We start from the raw sequence: 12,720 nt of genomic DNA on the forward strand, positions 1-12,720 counted from the left end.
GGAAAAGGATGAGGAGAAAAAGGCGGGGGAGGAATAAGGGGAAGATGTAACTCATCATGGATGGGGATGAAAACTTTGAGACAACAAAGGAATGTTAGTCTATGAGATTTATTGTTTCAAATTTGAAAACAAACTTCATTGTCTTTCTTGTCTTTGTTTGAGAACCTCAATAGGAAGCTCTTCTTCCATGGTAAATTTGAGAAGCTTGACAACGGCTTTTGATTGTAGATCGACTACAACAGAAGTGGAACCAAGTTTGTCAACAGCCTTAAGTAATATCTCCACCCTACAAGTACCCAGACCATACACTGGAGTTGAAGCGACGACGATGCAGCCTCAACTCAGTAGCTCAGACTCGGCTCCGATTGACTTCCTTGATGCTCCTTCTCGCCTCCTGATTCTTCTGAAATACTGATAGAAGGCCTTCCTTGTGCAACACTCAGGCGCAGAGGTCGACCTTCAACCTCCTGTATCATTGTCAAAATTGACACAATCAAAGGGATGACAATTGGATTTGCCCTATGAAAACACACATCACCCACCATGCTTAAGGCTATACATCTTACCCTATTACTTAAGATGGGATAGAGATGAAGCAAGAATTTTGCGCCCTAGGCAGTCCTAACCTTGCCATGCTTCTTGCCTAATCTCTCTGTGCCCATTAGCTTCACGTGAACAAGTACAAAAACTATATACACCCTCCTAAATGAGAAATATTTTGGCATGGAATGGGTTCCATCCTAATTCAATATGATAGCAACCCTAGACCTATAGATTTAAGTGATGACAGACACGAGGAGACCTATTGAAGTTAGGATGCTCCATGCTCATTACTAATACGGCCATTGATTTTGAAATGGAGTGTGCTCCATCACAATTCAACATCATTAGTGACGATGGACATGAGGAGACTATTGAAGCTAGGATGTTCCATGCTCATTACTAATATGATCAATGATTTTGAAATGGAATGTTCTTCACCCCGATTCAACATCTAAGTGATGACGGATATGAGGGAACCTATTGAAGCTAGGATGTTTCCATGCTCATTACTAATACGATCAGTGATGTTGAAATGGAATGTGCTCCACCCCAATTCAACACCATACATCTAAGTACGATGGACATGAGGAGATCTATTGAAGCTAGGATGCTCCATGCTCATTACTAATGCGATCATTGATTTTGAAATGGAATGTGCTCCACCCCAGTTCAACGTCATATATATAAGTGACGACAGACAAGAGGAGATCTATTGAAGCTAGGATGCTCCATGCTCATTACTAAAGCTATCATTGATTTTGAAATGGAATGTGCTCCACCCTGGTTCAACATCATACATCCAAGTGACCATGGACATGAGGATACCTAATGTGGATACGGTTTAGGGCAGAGAGGAGATTAGTGGAAAAGTGAGGAGCAATCTGATAAAAGCATGGGTAGGGTTTTAAGAAGAGGGTACTGTAGCATGCGGAGGGGAGGCGGCGTTTTGGGGTTTCTGCTGTTTCTTGGTGGAGTTTACGCCGCCGCCCATTTTCTTCTTCCTCTTCGCCGGAACGGACGCCGACGCCGACGCCGGCCTTCGCCTCTGCCCCTCTCTTCTTCTCCTCTCGCCGGCAGAAGCTTCTAGTTGTCATTCCTCTTCTCCTCCTCTCCCTCTCCTCACTGTGCCGCTCCCTCTCTCTCGCCACCACCCTCGCAACGCCGGCGATAGCCTCTCCTCTTCTTCCTCCTCGCAGCGCCGACCATAGCGACGACAGCCTTCTCCTCTTCCTCCCCACAGTGACGACGACAGCACCACCTTCCTTCTCCTAGCTGCGCTGCCGCCGGCCCGACGACCGCCCATCTCCCCCCTTTTTTCCTTCTCCTCTCGACGCCGGCGATGACAGTGGTTTCCTTCGTCCCCCGCGCCATGCCGTCGCCGGGCAGACCGGCCACTGCCCTTCTCCTCACCCACGCAAGCCGGTCTCAAATGCCTCCGCTGTTTCGCTTCCTCGTGTGATACCGCCGCAGCCACCTCTTCCCCGCGGACTCCGCCTCTCTTTCTCCTCCCCTTGCCGGAACCGCCTCCAGGCCACTCCACTTCCTCCCTCTTACACGCTGCCGCCCAGGGGAGGGGACTGCTGCCTCCATTCTCCCCTTGGACAGTGCCGCCTCCGGGTTACCTCCCCCTTCCCAAGCGTCGGTGGCCGAGTGCGGCCTCCACCGTGGCTGTTGTCATTGATTGGACTGTATTTAGTTCCCGTTGTGTTCCTGGCCTTCGTGTCGTTTTATTGTATTTTGGCTTTTGTGCCGATCTGGCTTGGGTACGGTATTCCGACCTACGCGCTCATCCTGCCTGTGTGTTGTGTCCCGGCCTGCGTGCCGATCTAGTTTCCCGACCTACATGCCGATCTAGTGTCCCGGCCTGCGTGCCGACCTAGTGTCTCGGCCTGCGTGCCGACCTCATATCCCGGCCTGCGTGCTGGTGTCGTGTCCCGGTCTACGTGCCGGTGTCGTGTCCCGACCTACGTGTCGATCTAGTTTCCCGGCCTACGTGCCGACCTAGTGTCTCGGCCTGCGTGCCGACCTCATATCCCGGCCTGCGTGCTGGTGTCGTGTCCCGGCCTGTGTGCCGATCTAGTTTCCCGGCCTACGTGCTGATCTAGTGTCCCGGCCTGCGTGCCGACCTAGTGTCTCGGCCTGCGTGCCGACCTCATATCCTGGTCTGCGTGCCAGTATTTTATCCCGGTTTGCATGTCGTCTTCCAGTGTCGTGCTGCGTTCCACTCCTCATCATCGGATCCAGCCTGATCAAAGTCCGCTACTCTTCCGGGTCGCGACAACTTGAGACGCGTCCCATCCGAGGGCGCCCCCTTGGGCCAGGGTACGTTTCTCGTTCATATTTCATATGCATTTTCATTATTTCATGGCTTAGTCTTGTACTCATATATTCGTTGGATCTGCCTCGAGCATCGGGGTACCGAGGGCCGGGTTAACCCGGTCGCTGGCTGCAGGTAGCGTTGACCAGAGGACTTTTGAAGACTTGGTCAACACGGGAGCCATCTCAGCACACCCCCCCTCCGGGACGTCGCGATTCAGTCAACATTTCATCCACCTCCCCCGACAGTCCGTCTGACTCAGCTTCCGGACCGGATCAATTTTGGCTCCGTCTGTGGGAACACAACAGCCTGTTCTGGAACGTGAAGATGGACGACGTCGGGAGGTTCTCTACTATTATCATAATCCCGGAGGATCTCGATGCACATATTATTTTCCATCCTCACTCCACCGGTATTCGGGAGTCGAGGGATTGAGTGGAGCTTCAGCTGGTTGACAGGTTAGTTTTTCCGTTATGTTTTTTCCCTGACTCCACGGGTATTCGGGAGTTAAGGGACCGAGACCAACCCTTAGCCGGTTGGCATGGCTTCCCGATCAGGTACGATTACAAGCTCTGCTCTCTTTTTACGATTATAGGAACTGCTATATTTCCCTGATAAAAGAGTAAGAGCCTAGTTCTTTGATCAAAGACTAGAGCCTTCAATTTCTGATCGGACACTAGGGGCCCAGCTCCCCGCTCATACTCTAGGGGCACAGCTCCCCACTCATACACTTGGGACACAGCTCCCCGATCATAGACTTGCAGTACCACTTCCCGATCAGGATCTAGGGGCCTTGCTCTTTGATTACAGGCTAGGGACCTTACTCTCCGATCAGGGGCCAGGGGCCAGGGGCCAGTTCCTCGATCATGTGTGCTACAGGCTCTGCACCCTTCACCATGAGGCTCTGCATCCTCTTATTGCTACAGGCTCTGCACCTTTCACCATGAGGCTCTGCATCCTCTTATTGCTATAGGCTCTGCACCCTTCACCATGAGGCTCTGCATCCTCTTATTGCTACAGGCTCTGCACCCGTCACCATGAGGCTCAGCATTCTCTTATTGCTATATGCACTTCACTCTATTATTATTATATGCTCTGCATCCTTCACTTGTTGTGCAGCCTCTTACATCTACAGGTGTTGCTCTCTTCATCCACGGTGCTCTGCTTCCTTCTATGGCTATGGGCTCTGCTCCCTTATATCGGCTTCGCGCCCTTTATCTTCTCCCCTCGCTCCACGGGTATTCGGGAGTTGAGGGATCAAGACAGATCCGCAGTCGGTTAGCACCACACCGCTGTCAAGTATGACATAAGCTTTATTTCCTCATGCTGCTACATGCGTCGCTTTTACTAGCTTTAAAGCTTATCCTTCCCCGTTCGGGGTTGAGTGATTTTCACTGGTCTCAGACCAGCTTATTGGATTTCATATTTCCCCCGCTCGGGGTTGAACGATTGTCACTGGTCTCAGCCCAGCTTATTGGATTTCATATCTCCCTCGTTCGAGGTTGAGCGATAGTCACTGGTCTTAGACCAGCTTATTGGATTTCTTATCTCCCCCGTTCGGGGTCGAGTTATCGCCACCGGTCTCGGACCGGAGTATCATTACTGGTCTCGGACCAGCGCCATCGCCACCGGTATCAGACCGGAGTATTATTACTAGTCTTGGACCAGCGCCATCGCCACCGGTCTTGGACCGGAGTATCATTACTGGTCTCGGACCAGCGCCATCGCCACCGGTCTCAGACCGGAGTATAAGTGACCAGCGCCATCGCCACCGGTCTCGGACCGAAGTATCCCAGACTCTCGCCCCAGTGCGAGTTATAAGTGAGCTCTGCTCTCACGCCCAACGACCTTTCAAGTCGGCTCCCATGCGAGAATTAAAAGTGAGCTCTGTTCTCACGCCCAACGACCTTTCAGGTCGGTAGTTCCAGACTCTCGCCCCAGTGCGAGTTATAAGTGAGCTCTGCTCTCACGCCCAACGACCTTTCAGGTCGGCTCCCATGCGAGAATTAAAAGTGAGCTCTGTTCTCACGTCCAACGACTTTTCAGGTCGGTAGTTCCAGACTCTCGCCCAAACACGAGTTATAAGTGAGCTCTGCTCTCACGCCCAACGACCTTCCTGGTCGGTATTCCAGACTCTCGCCACAGGGAGAATTAAAAGTGAACTATGCTCTTACGCCCAACGACCTTCCCGGTCGGTGTCCCAGACTCTCGCCTTAGGGCGAGTTATAAGTGAGCTATGCTCTCACGCCCAACGACCTTCTTGGTCGGTGTTCCAGACTCTCGCCCCAGCGCGAGTTATAAGTGAGCTATGCTCTCACGCCCAACGACCTTCCTGGTCGGTGTTCCAGACTCTCGCCCCAGTGCGAGTTATAAGTGAGCTCTGCTCTCACGCCCAACGACCTTTCAGGTCGGCTCCCATGCGAGAATTAAAAGTGAGCTCTGTTCTCACGCCCAACGACCTTTCAGGTCGGTAGTTCCAGACTCTCGCCCCAGTGCGAGTTATAAGTGAGCCATGCTCTCACGCCCAACGACCTTTCAAGTCGGCTCCCATGCGAGAATTAAAAGTGAGCTCTGTTCTCACGCCCAACGACCTTTCAGGTCGGTAGTTCCAGACTCTCGCCCTAGTGCGAGTTAAAAGTGAGCTCTGTTCTCACGTCCAACGACCTTTCAGGTCGGTAGTCCCAGACTTCTAACGGTCATGACTCAGATTATTCTCTTCTCCCCTTGCTCCCCGGGTATTTGGGAGTTGAGGGACCGAGACGGATCCTCAGTCGGTTGACATCACTTTGTGATCAGGTATGATAAAGATTCTGTCCCCTTATATTGCTACAGGTTTCGTTTCTATGGGCTTTAAGGCTTATCCTCACCCGTTCGGGGTTGAGCTATTACCACCGATCTCGGACCAGAGTATTACCGCCGGTTTCGGATCAGAGTATCATTAACGATCTCTCGGTCAGGCGGTCAGACCAATTCCCGGTCAATCTTCCAGACAAATTCCCGATCGGGCTATCAGACAAATTCCCGGTCAGGCTTCTAGACCAAGTCCTGGTCAAACCTTCAGATCAATTCCTGGTCAGGCCTCCAAACTGCTTCTTTGTCAGGCCCTCAGATTGTTTCTGGGTCAAGTCTCCAGATCGAGTACTGGTCAGGCCTCCAGAGCACCTCCCGGTCGGCTGTCCCAGACTCTCGCCCCAGTGCGAGTTATAAGTGAGCTCTGCTCTCACGCCCAACGACCGAGCTGCTCGGTCGGCTGTCCCGGACTCTCGCCCCAGTTCGACTTATAAGTGAACATGCTCATGCCCAACGACCTTCCCGGTCGACACTCATCACTCTACTCACTTGCTGATCAGCCCGACACCCATCACACTTGCTTCACTTGCCACTCTGCTCGGCGCTGATCCTTCGCGTTTCGCTCACCACTGTTGCTTGGATGGCACTCACTGCTCACGCGCCGCTCTGCCCGACACGCATCCCACTTGATTCACTTGCCGCTTTGCCCGGCACTCTCAGCTCACGTTTTCGCTCACTGCTGTTGCCCGGTCGGCGCTCACCGCTTCACTCGCCGCTCTGCTCGGCACTTATCATTCGCGTTTCGCAGTTGCCCGGTCGGCGCTCACCGCTTCACTCGCCGCTTTGCTCAGCACTTATCATTCGCATTTCGCTGTTGCCCGATCGACGCTCATCGCTTTACTCGCCGCTCTGCCCGGCACTCAGCTCCCACGTTCCGCTCACTTCTGTTGCTCGGTCGGCATTCATCGCTTCACTCGCCACTCTGCTCGGCACTTATCGTGCACGCTTCTCCGCTCTGCTCGGCACTCATCCTTAGCGCTTCGCTTACCGCCGAGGCTGGGTCGGCACTCATCGCCTACTTGTCGCTCTGCTCGACATAATCGCCCCGCTCGTCGCTCTGCCCTTCATGTTTCTTTCATCGCTGTTGCTTGGCCGTTTGCTCAATTATTCGCTGGTACCACTCGGCTACTCGCTTTACACCGATCGGCCCATCGCTTATAGGCTTTTTCGGTTGTGCATTCGACACCGCTCGCCCGATCTTATTCTGCTCGGTAAGCATTCACTCTATTTCCAGATCGATATTTCTCGATTGCCAGGTCGTGATTTACTGTTGCTCAGTCGACACTCGCTCGGTCGCACTCACGGTTTTGTGCGTCCATCATTCCTTTATGGCCCGGTCACGATTTAGGGTCACTCGGTCGACACTTTTCGGTCGCCTGATTGTCGCTCGATCATTTTACTCAGCATTTCTCGATCGTCTACTCGATATCGCTCAACATTCGCCAGATCGCTCTTTCGACACTCGCTCGATATGTCTTTTGTCGCTCGATCGTGGCTTGTTCTTTTCGTCGCTATGTTGGGTACTCGTCGTCCATAGCGACTCGTTCGATGTTATATGACAGACCCGCGATATGACTCTGCATTCAGTAGTGATTCTCTGTTTTATTTGGATGAGTCTAGTCAGTCGGACTTGCGCCTCCTTCGACTAGACTTGAGGGGGAGGCTTGTGATGTGGATACGGTTTAGGGCAGAGAGGTGATTAGTGGAAAAGTGAGGGGCAATTTGGTAAAAGCATGGGTAGGGTTTTAAGAAGAGGGTACTGTAACATGCGGAGGGGAGGCGGCGTTTTGGGGTTTCTGCTATTTCTTAGTGGAGTTTACGCCGCCGCCCATTTTCTACTTCCTCTTCGCCGGAACGGACGCCGACGCCGGCCTTCGCCTCTGCCCCTCTCTTCTTCTCCTCTCGCCGGCAGAAGCTTCTAGTTGCCATTCCTCTTCTCCTCCTCTCCCTCTCCTCACTGTGCCGCTCCCTCTCTCTCGCCACCACCCTCGCAACGCCTGCGATAGCCTCTCCTTTTCTTCCTCCTCGCAGCGCCGACCATAGCGACGACAACCTTCTCCTCTTCCTCCCCACAGTGACGGCGACAGCACCACCTTCCTTCTCCTCGCTGTGCTGCCGCCGGCCCGACGACCGCCCATCTCCCCCCTTTTTTCCTTCTCCTCTCGACGCCGGCGATGACAGTGGTTTCCTTCGTCCCCCGCGCCATGCCGTCGCCGGGCAGACCGGCCACTGCCCTTCTCCTCACCCACGCAAGCCGGTCTCAAATGTCTCCGCTGTTTCGCTTCCTCGTGTGATGCCGCCGCAGCCACCTCTTCCCCGCGGACTCCGCCTCTCTTTCTCCTCCCCTCGCCGGAACCGCCTCCAGGCCACTCCACTTCCTCCCTCTTACACGCTGCTGCCCAGGGGAGGGGACTGCTGCCTCCATTCTCCCCTTGGACAGTGCCGCCTCCGGGTTACCTCCCCCTTCCCAAGCGTCGGTGGCCGAGTGCGGCCTCCATCGTGGCTGTTGTCATTGATTGGACTGTATTTAGTTCCCGTTGTGTTCCTGGCCTTCGTGTCGTTTTATTGTATTTTGGCTTTTGTGCCGATCTGGCTTGGGTACGGTATTCCGACCTACAAGCTCATCCTGCCTGTGTGTCGTGTCCCGGCCTGCGTGCCGATCTAGTTTCCCGACCTACATGCCGATCTAGTGTCCCGGCCTGCGTGCCGACCTAGTGTCTCGACCTGTGTGCCGACCTCATATCCCGGCCTACGTGCTGGTGTCGTGTCCCAATCTGCGTGCCGGTGTCGTGTCCCGACCTGCGTGTCGACCTAGTGTCTCGGCCTACGTGCTGACCTCATATCCCGGCCTGCGTGCTGGTGTCGTGTCCCGGTCTGCGTGTCGATCTAGTTTCTCGGCCTACGTGCCGATCTAGTGTCTCGGCCTGCGTGCCGACCTCATATCCCGGTCTGCGTGCCAGTATTTTATCCCGGTTTGCATGTCGTCTTCCAGTGCCGTGCTGCGTTCCATTCCTCATCGTCGGATCCAGCTTGATCGAAGTCCGCTACTCTTCCGGGTCGCGACAACTTGAGCCGCGTCCCATCCGAGGGCGCCCCCCTGGGCCAGGGTACGTTCCTCGTTCATATTTCATATGCATTTTCATTATTTCATGGCTTAGTCTTGTACTCATATATTCGTTGGATCTGCCTCGAGCATCAGGGTACCGGGGGCCGGGTTAACCCGGTCGCTGGCTGCAGGTAGCGTTGACCAGAGGACTTTTGAAGACTTGGTCAACACGGGAGCCATCTCAGCACACACCCCCCCCCCTCCGGGACGTCGCGATTCAGTCAACATTTCATCCACCTCCCTCGACGGTCCGTCTGACTCAGCTTCCGGACCGGATCATTGATCATCACAGATACGATCATTGATTTTGAAATGGAATGTGCACCACCCCAATTCAACATCGTACATTTAAGTGATGACGGACATGAGGAGACTTATTGCAGCTAGGATGCTCCATGCTCATTAGTAATACGATCATTGATTTTGAAATGGAATGTGCTCCACCCCAATTCAACATCAATGCAGAGGAAAATGATGGAATGCAAAATTCCTGCCCAAATCTTGAACCCTTTTCTACCCAAATTCCACCCTTCTTTATACAGTAAACAAAATAACAGGAAGCAAAAGAATATGGAATCATACCACTCCGTTCATAGCCTCAATTGCAGCTTGGCAATCCTCATCAGACGCGAAGGTGACAAATCCAAATCCCCTTGACTGACCCGTATTGCGATCGAATATGACCTTAGCGCCCAGCAGGCCCCGCTGGGAAGCGAATGCGTCCCAGAGAGCCTGCGAGGTGAGATTCCATCCGAGGTTGCCGGCGTAGACCTTGTAAGGGCTGTCGACGTAGCCGCGAGACCGCATTCTCTGGCCAAGCACTTCCCTCTCCGCTCCTCTAGGCACCTCCGGGAAGTTCACCTTCACCTTCCGGCCGCCCGCTAACTGCGTTCATCATTCGCATCAATATCGATATCCAGAAGAAGTAAACATCGAGAAGGAACAGAAATTGCAATTCGACTCACGGAGCCATCGAACATTCGGATGGCCTCCTCGGCCTCCCCGACGCTGGCCATAGTCACGAATGCGAACCCACGGCTGCGATCCGTGACCCGATCGTACACTACCTGAAGCGGATTCCGCATAGAGAAGAAGGATTAGGTCAATGCCTAAATTAGTTAGGCACGGCGAGTGACGGAGAGGAAAGGCGCAGTAGGAACCTCGACAGTGTCGACAGTGCCGGCCTCGCTGAAGATTTCGGCAAGCTGGTCGCCGGTCATGGAGTAGGGTAGGTTTCCGACATAAAGCCGCCCGACGTCCTGCTGAAGGGATCCGGATCTCGAGCTAGCTCTTGACTTATTCAACACTTGCTCCTGCTCTTCCTCCTCTTCTTCAAGTAGTCCTCCGTAGTCCTCCTCGTCGCTGGAGAAGGAAGCAGCGGCCGCGGCGGGGGCGGAGATGTGGGGCTGCGACGAGAAGAAGGAGAGGGAAGGGAGGGGAAATAGGAGGGCTTTCCGGATCGAGGATGACGACAGGGGTGGGGAAAGAGGGTGTCGACGGCGATGGTTCTGCGGCAGGGAATGGGAGGAAAGGGCCGGGAGACCATGGACGGAGCAGCGGAGGCAAGTTGCGGTGGTCATTTTTTCGGGGGCTAAACTTAAGCGCCGGCGGAGCAGCACAGCATTCTTATCGTCTATGGATCGTGGGTGAATTACAGGCCCACGGCCCTTCCGAGTGATCCCAGCCACCCATCAGAACGACGCACGAATCGTGATCGCAGCCATCCATTAAGCTCGCGCTTCCAACGGAGGAGACAGAGACGACGGCGGCGGCTTCCCCCTTCCATTAGGTTCATTGTTGTCTTCGACGGCCCTGTGATCCGTGAAATCTCCAGAAGAAACCTCTTCCGGTTGTTCGATGGGTTCCTCCTAGTTGTCAGAGCCCTGTCACTCTCCATTGGCTTTCTGCTTCCGTTCGCATCGCATCTAAGTTCTCCGAGGCGATCCTCTCGACATCGGTCTCTTGTTCCTCCGGAGGGTCGTCGCCGCATTCCTCTGTGGCATCTGCGACGCCTCCAATTGCATCCCCCTTAGTAGATCGCTCAACCCTCGTCTGCAGGAGTTGTTGATTGGCACTTCGTTTGCGTCTCCAGCGTATTCACACTCACCTCCGATCTGGACTAGGTGCCCGCGCAGCTCGTCGATGATGGCATTCGCCTCTACAAACTCCCTCCCCCGGACAACACAAGCATCGAAGCAGTTGCATACACCTCGGACGTTGCCACCACCGTCGCCAATTGCGCCATCGGCACGGAGGTCGCCGTCACAAACTCTGACAAACCGCCCAGATGTGGAAATGCCTAGAAAAAGAGAAAGGGTACCTGGACGGACAAAAGAACACGAATTCGACTACGACTCCTCTCTAACTGGATGGGATGGGATGGGATGGGATGGGATGAGAGGGGCGAAGGGAAACCAACGTTAGAGCATTGCTCAGTAATATCGCTAAAATTTAAAATAAATCATCTATTTTATTAAATTGAGATGATTATTGTTCACTGCATTTTACATCAATTATTTTAAATTTTTTATTATTTTCTCTCTTTGTATGTAATATCTATTTTTTCTTCCATCGCTGTAGCCGGCATGCCGCCTCCACACTACCTCCGACAACCCAACAACAGCTCTCCTTATCTTTCCTGCTGTTTCATTATCAGCACGACCGCTTGTTGTTCTCTCCGCACACAAGCTTCGCTGTTGCTATCGAGTTCATCAGAATGGACACCACCATTGGAGTCTTTGCACACCACTAGAGCCAATGTCACTTTGATGCACCGCCGGCGAAAGAAAGTCAGGAGTAGCCGTTGATATTAGGGATAAAATTGAAATAACATATGCCTGAGTTCCCTTCTCATTCATTATATTCCAATCGGAGTATAAGAAATTATGTTAATTCCTTAGCATATAAGTGTAAGACTTAGGCTGCTCTCCCCTTCCCCTATGTAACTCACTCCATCCCAAATAAGGGGTTAAAATTCTCCTTCCCTTTTCCTTACCTCCTCCCAAGAAGAGCTTAATAAGTTGACGTAACAGATAACAATGAATGGAAGACCAAACGATTTCAATTTAGAATGTCACTGTTCACTCTTCCACCTCATTAATATGGAAGGTAAGCCGGTTCGATACCACATAAAATTTTCATCCATAATCAAATATAAATCAAAAAATATTTACGATGATCTATCTAAACCAGTAGTATTTTTAGGGTTATCGTCACAAAAATTACTACAGTACACTGAAACTATAATTCGAACCCTAGTTAACCCCAGCTATCAATTTTGTATCTTACTTTTGGAATATGAGATGAAACCGCCATTTTAGTAACCAAACCCACTCTCTTATATGGTGATCCTGTCCGAATCGCTGAACCAATGGACGCTGGGCACGTAGCGCTCCCCTGCTGCTGCTGTGGATCTCCGACTAAATGCACGACGCTCCGACGATCCTGCACAGAAGTCGGGCCGGGGAGGTTCCCGGCGACGACCCTCCGACGCTCAAGTCAGGCAAAGCTCACAACAAGAAAGTGGCTCCAAGAATTATAGAATGCGTAAAAAAAACCCCCTTCCGGCGAAGGTCTGCGAGCTCTTATATAGAGCTGGGAAGGAGTGTGTGCACACTGATCGAGGCACACACGTGTCCTCAGCCCATACCCCAGTATGAGCTTGTCAGTGAGCTTACCTGACCCATACTGCTACAGTACCAGCATGTCCCTGATGGGACAACGGAACCTCCTGACATAAGATTCGGAGTATGGCCTGAACATGTTCGCTGTCAGAGAGACGTCCCTTGTCTTTCTCCCTTGCTCCCGACATGGAGTCCGGGCGGCCGGCTTCATAAGAGTCCGGCCGGCCGTATGCGGTGATTTACTTGGGGGATTCTTAATAGCGTGTTCTGTGGAGACCAGT

General features: G+C 52.8%; 1 protein-coding gene across 1 annotated transcript; it reads right to left on the minus strand.

Annotated features, from left to right (window-relative positions):
- Nucleotides 1–11,115, minus strand: LOC122045443 (RNA-binding protein CP33, chloroplastic-like). The gene is made up of 4 exons (XM_042605670.1): nt 9,977–11,115; nt 9,782–9,883; nt 9,399–9,701; nt 1–467 (listed from the first exon to the last, which is right to left on the minus strand). Exons 1-4 carry the CDS (start codon nt 10,394–10,396, stop codon nt 342–344), a joined length of 951 nt encoding a protein of 316 aa, XP_042461604.1. The 5' UTR covers nt 10,397–11,115; the 3' UTR covers nt 1–341.
- Between the last annotated feature and the right edge of the window lie 1,605 nt (nt 11,116–12,720).

Source organism: Zingiber officinale, chromosome 2B (assembly GCF_018446385.1).
Source record: "Zingiber officinale cultivar Zhangliang chromosome 2B, Zo_v1.1, whole genome shotgun sequence".
Classification (NCBI taxonomy): domain Eukaryota; kingdom Viridiplantae; phylum Streptophyta; class Magnoliopsida; order Zingiberales; family Zingiberaceae; genus Zingiber; species Zingiber officinale.

What these genes read in the sequence shown, in the direction of transcription:
- LOC122045443 (XM_042605670.1), bottom strand. Translation starts at nt 10,396, where the DNA reads ATGACCACCGCAACTTGCCTCCGCTGCTCCGTCCATGGTCTCCCGGCC. An exon ending in GCACTGTCGACACTGTCGAG is followed by an intron (nt 9,884 to 9,976) that starts GTTCCTACTGCG and finishes AATCCGCTTCAG; the next exon opens with GTAGTGTACGATCGGGTCAC. An exon ending in TTGAGGCTATGAACGGAGTG is followed by an intron (nt 468 to 9,398) that starts GTATGATTCCAT and finishes ACAATGATACAG; the next exon opens with GAGGTTGAAGGTCGACCTCT.